The sequence below is a fragment of the Schistocerca serialis genome, chromosome 5 (genome assembly GCF_023864345.2).
Source record: "Schistocerca serialis cubense isolate TAMUIC-IGC-003099 chromosome 5, iqSchSeri2.2, whole genome shotgun sequence".
Taxonomy (NCBI): Eukaryota; Metazoa; Arthropoda; class Insecta; order Orthoptera; family Acrididae; genus Schistocerca; species Schistocerca serialis.
Window position 1 is genome coordinate 79,505,250 of NC_064642.1, and position 18,349 is coordinate 79,523,598.

At 43.5% G+C, this 18,349-nt stretch overlaps 1 protein-coding gene across 1 annotated transcript in view; it reads right to left on the reverse strand.

Moving 5' to 3' along the window:
• Nucleotides 1–18,349, reverse strand: part of LOC126481756 (cilia- and flagella-associated protein 36) — a 127,954-nt gene that overhangs the window by 28,932 nt on the left and 80,673 nt on the right. Inside the window, exon 2 of the mRNA XM_050105710.1 lies at nucleotides 1,857–1,924. Coding sequence (XP_049961667.1) covers nucleotides 1,857–1,924 — 68 coding nt within the window. The remainder of the gene's footprint in view (nucleotides 1–1,856; nucleotides 1,925–18,349) is intronic.

The following is an 18,349-nucleotide window of genomic DNA, read 5'->3' on the forward strand; positions in this document are numbered from 1 at the left end:
ATTCAAGTGATATTTATCTATTTATTTATTTATTGGTGCGGTAAATCTTATATACATGCAATGTATTACAGACGATAGACATATTTTACAGTATAACAATATTAGGCAAAAGTTTGTTACTCATATAATCTGACAACCTGTAAAAAATAATTCTTAAATAAAAAAAATTTTGCATCTTTTTTTGAGTGCATTTATGTGTTTGGTATTCTTAGTAGTTTCTGGCAGCTTATTGTAATATGAAGGCTTTCACGACCGGGTGACATATCTTCTGGTAAACCTTCCGGGATGTAAGGTCGTGGTCCATGAAACTCACCGGAGGAGAAACACCCCTATGAAGATGTCCAGCGCAGCTCTGGACGAAACGTTAGGAGCTAAAGAGTTTCATGGACCACGACCTTACATCCCGGAAGGTTTACCAGAAGCTTATTGTAAATTGTTGTACCAGAGTGAGAAGCACAATTTTGAGATAGACTTTTGCTGGAATAATTTACATTGATATTTTCCTTAACCTAGTATGTTGCTCATACACAGCAGTGTTTTGGATAAAGAGATTCTCTTTCTTCGTCATACTCTTTTTTACAAAGAGCACAATCTCTAGTCTATAGATACAAGGACGAGGGAGACTATTTAAATCTCTGAAGAAGGCTTACAGGAACTTCCATTGTTGCTTTTTATGTTATTCGGATTATTCTTTTTTGTTTTCTGAATGTTATTGTAGCAGGAGGAAAATTTCCCCAAAAGATAACACCATTTCTTAATAGTGAGTGTATCCGATAAAAATACACGCTTTTACTGTTTCAAGAGTTGTATTTCTCTATAGTACTTTGATTACATATGTTAATTTAGAAAGTTGGCAGTTTAAGGATGTTATGCGAGAGCTTCACTGCTTACAGGCAAACGCATAAAAACTTTGCCACAGAGACATTCTGAATTCTGTGGTTGTTAATGTGAATCGGTGGCTTTTCAGTATATTGATTTTGGTGGGGCTGAAAGTTTTTTGTGGTTTTAAGACGAGCCTGTTTCTATAGAGCCATTGGAACTTCATCTGTGATGACACCTTCAGCAGTGGTAAGATCTTTACTATTTTTCGCATAATAAGGAGACTGGTCTCATCTGAAAATAGTACTGCTTCCGCATTCTTTACGCACGAGGGAAGATTATTAACACATGAGAGCAGATTATTAATGCATACTAGAAAAAGAAATGGTCCTGGATAGAGCCCTGTGGTGTATAGTGTTATCGTGGCTGTGTCTGACTTCTGTAACCTGAGATTGATTACTTAAGTTGGATTTCAGCCACTCATTTGGCAGACCTCACACACCATAACACTCAAGTTTTTTAAGAGTATAGTATGATCTATAACATCAAAAGCGCCTGTTAAATCTAAGAAAATACCTGAAATTTTGGATTGATTGTGAACTGCACTTATGATGTGGTTGACAAGATGAAAAGTATCAGTCTCAGTGTAATGTTGTGCTCTGAAACCATGCTGTCATACTGATTAGCATGTTAATAATGACGTGAGACGGAGTAATTAGGACACAAGATGAGTCAGTTAGGTGTGACTGAGTGTTACAAGCAGTAGAGGATTGTAGATACCAATAACAAACGCGTATTTGGTGCAATGTGCAATAACATATTACCTGTGGCAGTGGTTGACGACAGTGTTATAATGACTTTATGTTTGGATTACACATTTTTCAAGATCAGATATCTTTCAGCAAAGAAAACCTAGTCTTGGGAAAGTATTTTGGCAATGAAATCAAGGAAAAAATATGTGCTCTCTAAATAAACCGTCATGTGGTGGTGCGTAATAAGCAATGTCGCCAGACTGATGTAACGTTATTGTTCCTTACCAAGTCTTTGTATTCATCGTGAACCTTTCGATATTCTTCTTCGTGCTCTGTGTCTCCTGTGTCGAAAACTGTAACAAGCAGAATGCCTCAGTTGCAATTCCCTAATTATCAACTGTCATGTATAAGCACAACACAAAAATTACTTATAATACTAGTCATATTATCAACTGTCATGTATAAGCACAACACAAAAATTACTTATAATACTAGTCATAAATACGTACTTTAAAGTGATGTCTATTGCAATCATGCTTGCTGCGCATTACTAACGGAAACAATTCCGCTATTACTAAGAAATCGACTCATCTGTTTTCTGTTATTGTCCATTCTGTCAGTGAGAACGGCAAAGTTAAGTACCTCTGTTAGTCCCTCATATTTCCCCCTTTATATGCAGTTTTGTGTCAACTTTTACTTCATACTAAATCGAAACATTTATTGGTTCAAGGATCAATGTTAACTGCAAGTTAAACAATGAGGACGATTTGGTAGTATAGGTTTAGCTTACTAATCAAAAGACTAAGTTTCACACGATTTTTTTCTTACACAGCGTGAGTTTCACCTCCGGGGGACTTCACGTATTTGAAAAAGGCTGAACTGCAAAGCTCCATCTAATATTAAAAATCTCCGGGCTGAGAGGCTGTGGTCGATATGTAAAACTTTCTTCTGACATTTCGTCTCCGGTTGCAGGGACATCCTCAGATGCGAAGCGGCAAACTACATTCAGAACCGGAGAAAGCACGGAACATATTGGTTAGACGACGCCACGGTCGAACACTTGATGCCGGCTAGGAGACTATTTCTGGTAGATTACACATTCTCGATTCAAAAGTACTCGATCGTTATTCTGTCGATGCAAAGTTGACACACTTTTTATCTAATTTGACACCTTCCTCTTTTCTGTTAAAATTATTACAGTGTCTGTAAATCTCAACAGGCTCTCTGAACAACGGGCACTGCAGACTGCCATTAAAATACCAGATACACTCCTGGAAATTGAAATAAGAACACCGTGAATTCATTGTCCCAGGAAGGGGAAACTTTATTGACACATTTCTGGGGTCAGATACATCACATGATCACACTGACAGAACCACAGGCACATAGACACAGGCAACAGAGCATGCACAATGTCGGCACTAGTACAGTGTATATCCACCTTTCGCAGCAATACAGGCTGCTATTCTCCCATGGAGACGATCGTAGAGATGCTGGATGTAGTCCTGTGGAACGGCTTGCCATGCCATTTCCACCTGGCGCCTCAGTTGAACCAGCGTTCGTGCTGGACGTGCAGACCGCGTGAGACGACGCTTCATCCAGTCCCAAACATGCTCAATGGGGGACAGATCCGGAGATCTTGCTGGCCAGGGTAGTTGACTTACACCTTCTAGAGCACGTTGGGTGGCACGGGATACATGCGGACGTGCATTGTCCTGTTGGAACAGCAAGTTCCCTTGCCGGTCTAGGAATGGTAGAACGATGGGTTCGATGACGGTTTGGATGTACCGTGCACTATTCAGTGTCCCCTCGACGATCACCAGTGGTGTACGGCCAGTCTAGGAGATCGCTCCCCACACCATGATGCCGGGTGTTGGCCCTGTGTGCCTCGGTCGCATGCAGTCCTGATTGTGGCGCTCACCTGCACGGCGCCAAACACGCATACGACCATCATTGGCACCAAGGCAGAAGCGACTCTCATCGCTGAAGACGACACGTCTCCATTCGTCCCTCCATTCACGCCTGTCGCGACACCACTGGAGGCGGGCTGCACGATGTTGGGGCGTGAGCGGAAGACGGCCTAACGGTGTGCGGGACCGTAGCCCAGCTTCATGGAGACGGTTGCGAATGGTCCTCGCCGATACCCCAGGAGCAACAGCGTCCCTAATTTGCTGGGAAGTGGCGGTGCGGTCCCCTACGGCTCTGCGTAGGATCTTATGTCTTGGCGTGCATCCGTGCGTCGCTGCGGTCCGGTCCCAGGTCGACGGGCACGTGCACCTTCCGCCGACCACTGGCGACAACATCGATGTACTGTGGAGACCTCACGCCCCACGTGTTAAGCAATTCGGCGGTACGTCCACCCGGCCTCCTGCATGCCCACTATACGCCCTCGCTCAAAGTCCGTCAACTGCACATACGGTTCACGTCCACGCTGTCGCGGCATGCTACCAGTGTTAAAGACTGCGATGGAGCTCCGTATGCCACGGCAAACTGGCTGACACTGACGGCGGCGGTGCACAAATGCTGCGCAGCTAGCGCCATTCGACGGCCAACACCGCGGTTCCTGGTGTGTCCGCTGTGCCGTGCGTGTGATCATTGCTTGTACAGCCCTCTCGCAGTGTCCGGAGCAAGTATGGTGGGTCTGACACACCGGTGTCAATGTGTTCTTTTTTCCATTTCCAGGAGTGTAGATGGTATCGCCATGCTGATACTTCCGTAGTACGGACACGAAGTGCAGAAGAGTTGGATGCCTTCTTGGAACATCTTAATAGTATCAACAAAAAGTCCAGTCTGCTATGGAGACGGAAACTAACGGGCAACTCAATTTTTTGGATTGGACTGCAATCAAACGTGTGGACGGTATGTTGGGCCATAAGGAATATAGAAAAGCCACACGTACCGATCGTTACCTTCATAAAGATTCTAACCACTACCCAGACAAAAAAAGAGGTGTTACTAAAACCTTGGTGGACGGAGCCTTCAGAATTTATGAACCGTTTTATTTACAAGACGAGCTCAACCACCTACGTTTGACCTTTAAGAAGAAGGGTTATTCTAACAATATACAGGTCGAGCTCTTCTCACCAGCGAGAGAATCAGGATCAACGAGGAAGAACGGCCTCCCAACGGAAAAGTTTTTCTTCCGTTTATTAGTAAGACCACACATCGCATTGGGAAAGTCTTTGGCAAGTACAGAGTTGAAACTATTTTCAGTCCCAGCAAGAAGCTAAAAGAGCATTTAAGAACAGCAAAGATTATAAGACACCATTTGGTTGATATAAAATTCCTTGTAGTTTTGGGCTAGTGTATATTGTTACCACGAAAACAAGTGTTAATACGTTTTTAGTGGGACATCAGAGGAATTGATGTCTGCCGTAGTGGATCATGTTTACAAAGAGGGTAATCATGAAATAAAATTCAGTGAGACGAACTTCATATCTAGGACATATCATTAGTATGCGCTTGTTTAGGTAAGCTATTGAGATTTAAACACCATGATCATTTTAACAGAAAATAGGAAGGTGTTAAATTAGAAAATATATGGATTCGACTTTGCAGCCGGCCGAAGTGGCCGTGCGGTTGAAGGCGCTGCAGTCTGGAACCTCAAGACCGCTACGGTCGCAGGTTCGAATCCTGCCTCGGGCATGGATGTTTGTGATGTCCTTAGATTAGTTAGGTTTAACTAGTTCTAAGTTCTAGGGGATTAATGACCTCAGCAGTTGAGTCCCATAGTGCTCAGAGCCATTTGAACCATTTCGACTTTGCACTGACAGACTGAGGATCGATTACTTTCACTTGAGAATGTTGGCACTACCAGAGATAGTGTCTTAGCTGACGTCACGTGACGCCTCTATACTGCATATACATTGAGGTGACAAAAGTCAGCCGGCCATTGGGGCCGACCGGTTCTAGGCGCTCCAGTCCGAGAACCGCACTGCTGCTACGGTCGCAGGTTCGAATCCTGCCTCGGGCATGGATGTGTGTGATGTCCTTAGGTTAGTTAGATTTAAGTAGTTCAGATGTTAAGTCCCATAGTGCTTAGAGCCATTTGAACCATTTTTTGACAAAAGTTACGGGACACCACCTAATATCGTGTCGGACATCCTTTGTCCCGGCATAGTCCAGCAGCTCGATGTGGTGTGGACTCAACAAGCCGTTCGGAGTCACCTGCAGAAATATCGAGCCACGATGCCCATAATGCCTTCCATAACTGCGAACGTGCTGCCGGTGCATCATGCTGTGCACCAACTGACCTCTCGATTACGTCCCATAAATGTTCGATGGGATTCACGTCTGGCGATCTGAGAGGCCAAGTGCCAAATCATTCGCACGAAGTGTCCAAAACGTTCTTCAAACCAGTCGCGAACAATTGTGACCCGGCGACGTGGCGCATTGTCATCCGTCAAAATTTCATCTTTGTTTGGGTGTATGAAGTCCATGAATAACTGAAAATGGCCTCTGAGTTGCCGAACATTAACATTTGCGGTCAATGATCGGTTCAGTTGGACTAGAGGACCCAGTTCATTCCATGTAAACACTGCCCACATCGTAATGGAGTCACCACTTGCTTGAACAGTGCCTTTGTTAGTGTATTGTCATATCACCGGCTTATTTGTGGAGTATCTTTGCGGGCAGCCGCGTATGCAGAGTCGAACGCGAGACACGGAACTGTGATGTTGTGTAGTGTGTAGCTCTGCATGTGAAGACATTGTTAGCATTGAAGCTGAAGTGTTGCTATAAGTGTTATTACAGTAAGGCGATAAAATAAGTAAATGATTCAGAGGAAAGTGCGTCAAGAAGTAATTTAAAAATGAGCAGTGCTGCTGATAACGTATTTGTGTATCCTCTCGTTGCGTGTCGTACCGCACAGTATCAATCATCCGTGCCGTGTTCGGTCTCTCAGAATGAACTAATGTGAATCAGCAAAAATTAGTGTCTTGTAGCGAGCGTGAGGACGTGCGTTCGATCATCGCGTTTCCGAATTATCAACAATCAGTCGCGCCGCGACGGTTACGCGCAAGCTCGTACAACTCAGAACTGTGAACTGTAAATTTAACTTTGTGAACAGTGTTAAAATATCATTACTAGTGTCAAGGAGGACTGGTACCAGATATCTGTGTATGCGTGACGAGAGTAAGAACTTTCGTGCGATCATTCGGCTTCCGCATCGTCAACAATCACCCGCGTCGTGTCGGTTACGCGTACGCTAGTCCGAATGATATTGTGGACTGTTAATCAACCATTAATTGGGATAAACACTTATGAATTGGAATGTAAACAGTGCAACCTGCGACTTCCTTTTATCGTCTCAAAATATAGTTGTTCTTAGCAGACGTCGAACAGTGTTGTGTTTTAACGTTGAGTGGCCCCTCTAGACCAGCTTGCATAATTCGATAGATAATTTCAGGCATGCCAGCAGCAGTGTGGAGCAGAACAGCGCGACCGCCGCGGGAATATCAGGTGCGTGGTGTGGACGGGGCGCACGGACCAGAAGTGAAAAAAGTTTAAAAGTACCGCACCCATTTGCACCCCCGGGCGTGTTACACCTTGTTGACAGCTTGGGTCTGTGGCTTCCTGGGGTCTGCGCCACAGTCGAATCCTAGCATCAGCCCTTCCCAACTGAAACTGGGAATCGTCTAGGGTCCAACCGACATGGTCAAGAGGTCGGGCTAGGCGCTGCACGCGTTGTCGTGTGTCGTGCTGTTAGGAACGCCACTTGCGTCGGTCGCCTGCTGCCATGGTCCATTAATGCCAGTTTTCACCGTATTGCCCCAAAGAATACGTTCGTCGTACGTTCCACATGGATTACTTCGGTTATTTCATGCAGCGTTGCTTATCTGTTATCACCGACAACTCTACGTAAATTCCGAAATAGAATACCCCCCTGCGTCTAGCCCCAACCACCATTCCGTGTTAAAAGTCTGTTAATTTCCGTCGTGTGACGTAATCTCGTCGGAAACCTTTTCACATGAATTATGTGAGTACAAATGACAGCTCCGACAATGTATTGCCTTTTATACCTCGTGTACGCGACACTACCGATATTTATATATGTGCAAACGCTGTCCCATGACTTTTATCACTCAGTATACAGAGTGGTCCATTGATCGTGACCGGGCCAAATATCTCACGAAATAAGCGTCAAACAAAAAAACTACAAAGAACGAAACTTGTCTAGCTTGAAGGGGGAAACCAGATGGCGCTATGGTTGGCCCGCTGGATGGCACTGCCGTAGGTCAAACGGATATCAACTGCGTTTTTTTTTAATAGGGACCTCCATTTTTATTACATATTCGTGTAGTACGGAAATAAATATGAATGTTTTAGTTGTACCACTTCTTTCGCTTTGTGATAGATGGCGCTGTAATAGTCACAGACATATGGCTCACAATTTTAGAAGAACAGTTCGTAACAGGTAGGTTTTTGTTAAATTAAAATGCAGACCGTAGCTACGTTTGAACATTTTATTTCGGTTGGTCCAATGTGATACATGTACCTTTGTGAACTTATCATTTCTGAGAACGCATACTTGTAGTAACATCGGTAGAACGTTACGTGGGCCCGCATCTCGTGGTCGTGCGGTAGCGTTCTCGCTTCCCACGCCCGGGTTCCCGGGTTCGATTTCCGGCGGGGTCAGGGATTTTCTCTGCCTGGTGATGGCTGGGTGTTGTGTGCTGTCCTTAAGTTAGTTAGGTTTAAGTAGTTCTAAGTTCTAGGGGACTGATGACCATAGATGTTAAGTCCCATAGTGCTCAGAGCCATTTGAACCATTTGAACATTACGTGGGAAATCATCATACATTGCACCATTTAGATTGCCATCGATAAAATGGGGGCCAATTATCCTTCCTCCAATAATGCCGCATCATACATTAACGCGCCAAGGTCGCTGATGTTCCACTTGTCGCAGCAATCGTGGATTTTCCGTTGCCCAATAGTGCATACTATGCCGGTTTACGTTACCACTGTTGGTGAATGACGCTTCGTCGCTAAATAGAACGCGTGCAAAAAATCTGTCATCGTTCCGTAATTTCTCTTGTCCCCAGTGGCAGAACTGCACACGACGTTCAAAGTCGTCGCCAAGCAATTCCTGGTGCATAGAAATATGGTACGGGTGCAATCGATGTTGATGTAGCATTCTCAATACCGATGTTTTTGAGATTTCCGTTTCTCGCGCAATTTGTCTGCTACTGATGTGCGGATTAGCCGCGACAGCAGCAAAAACACCCACTTGGGCATCATCATTTATTGCACGTCGTGGTTGACGTTTCACATGTGGCTGAACACTTCCTGTTTCCTTAAACAACGTAACTATCCGGCGAACGGTCCGGACACTTGGATGATGTCGTCCAGGATACCGAGCAGCATACATAGAACACGCCCGTTGGGCATTTTGATCACAATAGCCGTACATCAACACGATATCGACCTTTTCCGCAATTGGTAAACGGTCCATTTTAACACGTGTAATGTATCACGAAGCAAATACGTCCGCACTGGCGGAATGTTATGTGATTCCACGTACTTATACGTTTGTGACTATTACAGCGCCATCTATCACAAAGCGAAAAAAGTGGTCCAACTAAAACATTCATATTTCCTTACGTACTACACGAATATGTAATAAAAATGGTGGTTCCTATTTTTAAAAGAACGCAGTTGATATCCGTTTGACCTATGGCAGTGCCATCTAGCGGGCCAACCATACCGCCATCTGGTTTCCCCCTTCAAGCTAGAAGAGTTTCGTTCTTTGTAGTTTTTTCGTTTGATGCTTATTTAGTGAGATATTTGGCCCGGTCACTATCAATGGATCACTCTGTATATTCGGTGTTTCCTCGATTTCTGACTGCAGTTCACCGCGAGACCTCTGAAGATCTCTCAGGCAGCAGGAGACGAAACGTTAGGGGAAAGTCTACGTATCGGCAGGGTCTATCAGCCCGGTAGTTTTAAGTGAAGTTAATACCGTCCGTCAAAGCCTGCATTATATGAACCCATCTGATAGATCGTATTTTTTTTTTTCGTGGCTGTCTTTTTCGTTTAAACGATATCGAGAATGTTACTGCGAAAGAAGAGCGTCGTTCGTCACTGCAAAGAATGCCAACTTATTTGAGATCCCTACGTTAGTGTAGACTATAAAATAACTGCGCTGCTTCTAATTTTTTTTTCATTTATTGACTGGCAACTGGACACTGTCGCTCTTCAGCTGACAGCATTCATAAAATATGCAGACATAGTTTCTAAAAATTATAAAATACGTGCATGTTATTAAAATTATTAAATTATTCGTTTGTACAGTGAAGATTATAAGAGAACCATGATTGTACACAGGGTGGACAAAATAAAATGGGCCAGAAATAATTATGAAGAGCAGACTGAAGTTTAAGAGAACCGTACGGCTGTATCAGTGTGGAAGAAAGTGGGATAATACATTGAGAAAGAATGAGAGAAGTTTGCTATTCATTAAAGATGTGGGTACTGCGATAACGCACAACGCAGTAGGTAAGGCAGTCGACATCTCTAAAGAGATCCCTAAAGAGATCAATCAGAGTTTTGGAAAGACGAACATAGGTATTAGGAAGATAACTTTGAAGGAACCTTGGGTAAAAGAAGTACTTCAACTTATCGACCGACGAAGAAAGTACAAATATACTCAGAAAAAGACAGCAATACAATAATATAAAAATCACCTATGGGTGAAATAAATAGGAAGTGCGGGGAAGCCAAGAAGAAATGGCTGCAGGAAAACTTGAAGAAATACAAACAGAAATAATTGCCAGAAGAACTGACTCGACATTTAGAAAAGTCAAAACAAATTTTTGTCAGATTAAAAGCGTGGGCGGCAATACTAGAAGTGGAATGAGAATTCCCCTGTTAAACACAGAAGAGAAACAGGGCAGAGGCCGGCCGTTGTGGCCGAGCGGTTCTAGACGCTTCAGTCTGGAACCGCGCGACCGCTACGTCGCAAGTTAGAATCCTGCCTCGGGCATGGATGTGTGTGATGTCCTTAGGTGCTTTAGTTTTAAGTAGGTCTAAGCTCTAGGGGACTGATGACCTCAGAAGTTAAATCCCATAGTGCTCAGAGCCATTTGAACCAAAGCGGGTAGATGGAAAGAGTAGGGATGGGCAAAAAAACAGAGATATATCAAAATATCAATATTTGTTATAATAATATCGATAAATACCGCCGATATCTAAATTATAGGTATATCAGTTTATCGTCATCATACAGTGAGCATCGAATGTGGTATTATTTATTGTCTATCTTTTCTTGACTAATGGGCACTATAGTTCTTATCGCCAGAGGTGCAAAACGAACGTTTGATGACAACACTGTATGGGAATGGTGAAAATTACCACTTCCTGCTCCCAACTATGACGCAGAATGTGCATTCACCTTACCCCCGGGGTACCTGGATCAAGAAAATATAGACGCGCTGTAAAAGTAACGCAGACTCGGCATAAAAGTCACACACATTGCTGCACTGGTATTTAATGGAAAATTGACTCTTCTGTTCCGAAATTTTTGTGGTAACATGGTATTTCACGGGCAGAACACAAATCAGAAGCGTTTCACTCAAGAGACTTCTCTCGCATTGCTATGGCCAAGGGTATCGATATTTCAAAATATCGATATATATTTGCCCATCCCTAGGAAAGAGTACGTTTAAGGGTTCTACGAGGAGAAGGAAACGTGTGATGACATGATCGAAGAAGAGTCAATATGGAAGAGAGAGGGGATCCATTATTAGAATCAAAATTTAAGAGATCTTTGAAAAACTTAAAGTTAAATGAAGCAGAATGGATAGATAACATTCTATCGGAATTTGTGAAATTTTGTATGTGTGTGTGGTGGGCGGGGGGGGGGGGGGGGGGGAGGGGGGGGGTAGAGAGTGGCACCCAGACGACTATTGAACTTGGTGTCTATAATCTAAGAGACTAGCGATATTTTCGGGAAACATCATGCACACAATTACGAAGAGAGCAAGAGTTGATGATTGCGGGAACTACTGCACAATCAGCTTGTCAGCATCGAAGTTGCTGCCAAGAATAATGGAACTGAATATTGTGGATCTGATAGATAACGATTATTTTCGCTTTCAAGGAACCAGAGATGCGTTACTGATGTTGTGCTTAATAATGGAAGTCAGACTGAGGAAAAATAAAGATATATTCATAGGCTCTGTTGACCTGAAAAAAGCATTCGACAATGTAAAATAATGCAAGCTGCTCGAATTTATCGATTTTATGAGAAAATTGGGGCAAACTATAGTGAAATACGGGTAATATATAATTTGTACAAGAACGAAGAGGGGGCAATAAGAGCGGAAGACAACAAAGTGCTCGGATTAAAAAGGGAGAAAGACAGGGATGTAGTTTTCTCTCCTACCATTCAACCTAAACATCGAAGAAACAATAACGGAAATAAAAGAAAGGTTCAAAAGTGGGATTAAAATTCAGAGTGAAAGGATACCAATGACAAGATCTGTTGATGATGGTTCAAATGGTTCAAATGGCTCTGAGCACTATGGGACTTAACTACTGAGGTCATCAGTCCCCTAGAACTTAGAACTACTTAAACCTAACTAACCTAAGGACATCACACACATCCATGCCCGAGGCAGGATTCGAATCTGCGACCGTAGCGGTCACGCGGTTCCAAACTGACGCGCTTAGAACCACACGTCCACACCGGCCGGCCCTGTTGATGATGTTGCTACCCTTAGTGAGGGTGAAGACGAATTACAGGATCTGTTAAATGGAATGAACAGTCTAATGAGTACAGAATATGGACTGAGAATAAACCGGAAGAGTACAAAAGTAATGAGAAATAAAGGAAATGAGAGTTGCGAGAAACTTAACATAAAATTTGCTGAACAGGAAGTAGGCGAAGTTAAGGTATTCTGCTACGTAAGTGAGGAGGGCATAAAAAGCAGACTAAAACAGGCAAAGACGGCATCAATATTTCCACCCATGGGCGGAAACAATACAGCGACAGTGAACCGTTCATACTTTCTCTCGTATCTCATAAACGGTTCAGTATGTCGAAACTAGATTACAGCAGACAATAGCATACAAAGAGGAGATTATTCTACCGTATGGTTAACTTGCAAATATTCTTACGTACGGCAAATACAAGGAATTACAGATTGTTTCAATGGAATAATGTAATTTTTAATGACCTTCAATAGCTGGTGAAATGTGAATTGTTATGGGTTTACAACAACATTAATGAAGAAATTACTCGTTTTATATACATACCGAAAATGGGGCTTATTCTCTCTTCTCACTTGTTCTCAGTCGCTGTCTTGGGAATCTATCAGAACTGTGATTGTATTATCATGTTAGTGAGGTGCGGCTCTGTAAACCCTGCTCTGTGATAGCGCAAGATGCGAATTTTAGCATTGCGTAGCAAAAAGCAAAGTGTAGGTGGTGCTCAAAGCTTGCCACTGATGAGGCTTCTCTGAACGAAAACAAGTGTAACATGTCTGGGGAGAATAAATCGCTTTCTCTGCTGTAATTTAGGCGGAATCGTGTAACCCGGTGAGTTTTTAATGATGTATACCTGGGATTAGAACTTGCAAAATAATTTTATTAGTGTACTTCAATGATACGAGAAATATGACACCAGTTCACAGCACACAGTGCACCAGCTTTTTGTCCCTCCCCATTCAGAGTGACCTTTTGAACTTTTCAACCTCAAACATCTTTTGCTAAGTTGAAGATATAATCTATCTTCATCTTGATAAGTAATTGCAAAGGGCTCCTAAAAGGAACTAATCATGTTTTTACGAAGAGCACTATGATCCTTTTCGGCTGAACAAAAGTAGTTCTCATTGAGAAAATACTACTATTTAGTAGCTCTGAAGCTAAGATCACTCTGACGAATTGCAGTATTCTGTCGAGTACTCTCAGGGTGAGTCAGTTTGGTTCTTCTCTCTGTACAGTTATACGAACAAAGAAATAATGTGCCGTTTGGTGCAAATTGCTTCATGTTTCTCAGATCACTGAAATGTAAAAAAATGATCTGGTTAATTGCAACAATAGGAATGATATATTTTCGTCTGACGTGTTAAGTTTTTTTTTATTTTCGTCTGGCGTGCAAAGTTGTTTTTTTTTTTTTGTTTTTTTTTTTTTTACACAAGACGGAAAGCATCACTAGTGGCGAGTTTGGAGACCACGGTACTTTCATCGTGGGGCAGTTTTGAGATACCAAATCCAAATACCCCATTAAACTGATGGCTTCAGCGGCCAGAGCCTGCAGTCATGTGTGTGTGCGTTGCGTTTGCTCGCTCGCGCGCGCAGGTGTGTGTGTGTGTGTGTGTGTGTGTGTGTGTGTGTGTGTGTGTGTGTGTGTATGTGTGTGTGTATCTGTCTTCCATTTTGGACAAAGGCCTTGTTGACCGAAAGCTTATATTTTGATAGTCTTTTTGTTGTGTCTATCTGCGACTTAGCATCTCCGCTATCTGTAGATAAGTTTAGATTAGTGGTCTGTGTATGGCTTTTATGCCTACTCGAATGTTTCGGTGTAAGTAGTTCCGTGAAAGTCCGGCAGATGTCAATGTAGTCACTTTTCACACAGGGAACAACTGCATTCCACTTTTCTCACGCTCGTTCGAGCATGCTATGCTCTACTAGCCTGACTGTCCATTCTGGGAAGGGGGAAAAATTCATTTCTCCGATTTTCACGCTATAAAAACACTTTATGATGTACAAGACAACACCACATTGTTTTATTAACTTACAAGTTGAGTACCCGACGCTGTGGGGATACGCATTTATGTCAGTCTTCTATTCGTCCATCCTCTTTTTCCCTCTCTGTCCATCACCTCCAGCCCCCTCTCTGTTCATGTGCCTGCACACTCTCTGTCGATCTCCTGTCTCTCTGTCAATCTCCTCCTCCCCTCTCTGCCCACCTGCTCCTTCCCTTCCTTCTCTTTAACCCTCCACATCCTTCTACCCTCGCAAATTCCATTATCTCCTCCCCCTCCCTTCGTCCATCCCTCCACCCTCTCTCTGTCCATCCTCCCCTCCCCCTCTCCCATCTCACCTACTCCTCTTCCCTTTCTCTGTCCATCTCCCCCTCCCCCCTCTCTGTTCATCTCCTTCTCCCCTCTCTCTGCCTTTCTCTTCTTCCCTCTATATTTGCCTATCACCCTAATTTCATTTTCCCTGTCCAACCCCTCCTCTCCCCTATCTCTTTCCATTTCCCCTCCCCCTCTTCCTGTACTTCTCCTCCTCCACCCCTCATCTGTGTCCTCCTTCCCCCTAGCTGTCTGTCCATCGCCTCTTCCGGCTTCTCTCTCCGCATTATTGCGTTCAACCCAACAGGACGCTAGTGGCTCTTTCTCCACAGTATTTCTTTCCATATCGTAGCTAATATGTGCATCAAACGTGACTGGAATCGTTCCAGGGATTTAGGATGAGCTTTTTAACCCGTGCCCTCGCCAGCATACGTAATTTCACACGTATTTGTACAAGTATTTCACCAGTATCTCTAGCCAATTTCGGCTTGCAGTAGCATTTGGACGTAGCTCCGGGTTCATGACGTCGTAGCTGTTGAACTGAATTTTCTATGTACATTCAGTGGCATATGTGGATATTGTCTGCGAAATGTGTGGCGATTAGAGTTGGTAGTGAAGAAGCAATAAATTAAAATGTCATGCATGATGCTGTAGTTTTTCACTCATCTCGTGTAAACACATAAAAAAAAGGTTTTGCATCACCCCAGTTCCCAGAACTCCTGAAGATAGACGTTGACTGCGGATATTGTATCACAGACACAAGTCCCTTTGACTGTTCAGAGAGGTCACTAAACCCGTCCAGATATGTAAATAACTGTGCATGAGCAGCGCCTATTAGACGGAGGGAGTCCGACAGCCGATCAGTTCCAGACGTTCCACCAGGAAGGAGGTACACGGCTCGTGTTGTCTGTAGTTCAACCATGCCTAGACGGTCAATACCGCGGTCAATCGCGTCCGCATTGTTACTTCGTGTCGGGAAGGGCTCTCAACAAGGGAAGCGTTCAGGCGTCTTGGAGTGAACGAAAGCGATGTTGTTCGGACATGGAGGATATACAGAGAGACAGGAACTGTCGATGACATGCCTCGCTCAGGCCGCTCAAGGGCTACTACTGCAGTGGATGACCGCTACTACGGATTATGGCTCGGAGGAACTCTGAAATCAACGCCACCATGTTGAATAATGTTTTTCGTGACCACAGGACGTCGTGTTACGACTCAAACTGTGCGCAATAGGCTGAATGGCGAGGTCCACCTTTGCAACCACGACACCATGCAGCCGGGTACAGATGGGCCCAACAACATGCTGAATGGACTGCTCAGGATTGGCATCACGTTCTCTTCAACGATTCAACCAGACAATCGTCGGAGACGTATTTGGAGGCAATCCGGTAAGACTGAACGCCTTAGACACACTGTCCAGCGAGTGCAGCAAGGTGAAGGTTCCCTGATGTTTTGGAGTGGAATTATGTGGGGCCGACGTACGCCGCTGGTGCTTATGGCAAGCGCCGTAACGGCTGTACGATGCGTGAATGCCATCATCCGACCGACAGTGCAACATATCGGCAACATATTGGCGAGGCATTCGTCTTCATGGACGGCAGTTCGCGCCCCCATCGTGCATATCTTGTGAATGACTTCCTTCAGGATAACAACATCGCTCGACTAGCGGGCCAGTATGTTATCCAGACATGAATCCTGTCGAACATGCCTCGGGTAGACTGAAAAGGACTGTTTATGGACGACGTGGCCCACCAACCACTCTGAGGGATCTACGCCGAATCGCCGTTGAGAAGTGAGACAATCTGGACCAACAGTGCCTTGTTGAACTTGTGGATAGTATGCCATGACGAATACAGGCATGCATCAATGCTAGAGGACGTGATACTGAGTATTAGAGGTACCGGTGTGTACAGCAATCTGCACCACTACCTCTGGAGGTCTCGCTGTATGGCTGTACAACACGCAATGTCTGATTTTCATGTGTAATAATAAGGGCGGAAATGATGTTTATGTTGACCTCTATTCCAATTTTATGTACAGGTTTCGAAAGTCTCGGAACCGAGGTGATGCAAAACATTTTTTGATGTGTGTTATCTGAACTGTGTGGAACAATGATGTAATTTTGCTGCTAAATTCAGTCTTATATGTGAATACTGTCTGCAAAATTTGTAGTGAATACATTTACTAATGAAGAAGTAATAAATAAAACGTCGTGCTTCATGCGATAGTTTTACTGCTTGAACAGCGAATATGTAGTAAGCGACAGATAATTTTTGCTTTCATTACTTTTTGTGGTCGCCGCGAGAAAAAGTTTCGTAAATGTTTGAGATTACATGATAAACTTCTTGCAAGTCACTAAGTTCCGTCGTAATCAAGTACTGAATGACTAAATATGGGAATTTGCACGTCATGGGCTACACTACTCCCCCCCCCCCCCCCCCAACCACACACACACACACACACACACACACACACACACACACACACACACACTTTTGATAGGAAGCTGGTTCTTACCCCCACAGCACGATTTCTAGGCAGTAAGTGATAAACGTACCAAGTTGAAGTCGGTTGAATGGACATACCCCCATTTTTATAATAAGTATGGATTTTTACAGCAGAATTTTTATTTTTCTTGTGTAAAAAGAAAACTGGTTCTTTTCATTTCGCATAAATTTTTTAGTTCTATAACGTTTGTCAATCGATGGTTAAGAAAGTTTTATTTTTCACACAAAATAATGCGATATCTTAGCTCTGTTATAGATCTTATTTTGGTTTAGCCGTGAAGTATAAGTCATTTAATAAGTATCAGAACACTATGCGGGGCAAATATGCGTCATAAACATACCTGCGCCGAAAAGAGATACGTACAAAAACGAAGATGAACATATATCGGTACTCTAATGTTTCCTTAAGCTAATCTCAAATGTTTCACTCTTCAACTATCTGTCTCTTCCTGTCCGTGATTCTGGGTGCACATACTGCGTGTATGTCAGACAACAATATGTATTGGTGTAGAAGCTTTTACAACATATCTTCTGGAAAGGGAGGCAGTTTCTTTCATTTCTAAATCGTTTAATCCTAAAAATGATACGTGGATACACCATAGCCTGCAAACTTCGAAACACATGACGACATTATTTATGATTGTATTATACTACATTCTTCATCACGAAAGAAGTAAAAATAACTCTGTTCTGTGGCGTCGATAGTTACGATGCCACAACGTAGGTGCACGCTCTCATAAGTTGGCACTACGAGAGAAGACTAGCTATGCCGACCACAGCGCCCTGTGGCTGACGATGTGGAGCTCAGGGAGTGCCGTCTTGATTTCGGCACATTTCATCAAGAGCAGACGGCCTGGAAATATCGCTTCTTCTACCGAGTGGGATAGCTTGCTATTGAGACTTTATCTTAGTTACGTTCAGTTAAACTTTGGACAGCAACGAGTATTTGTTAGCATTGAGATTATACAGAACAGTTATCCTAACTTCACAGGATTAGACATTGACTACGGCTTCACACCTACATGCTCATCCTAGCCAAAGTTATGTATGCATTTGACATTTACTTGTGTTTTTGACTCTATTAAAAGTGTTAAAGTTACATGCAGTACCGAAGTGCTTTACCTCTCCTGCTCCTATTTGCTTTCTTCACTCTCACAGAAGCAGTTCACAGGAGCAGACCCACGCGCCGCCTATCCAGGGGGGATACAAAATGTTCAAAGGAGAGTTAATATATCTATCGATTTAGACAG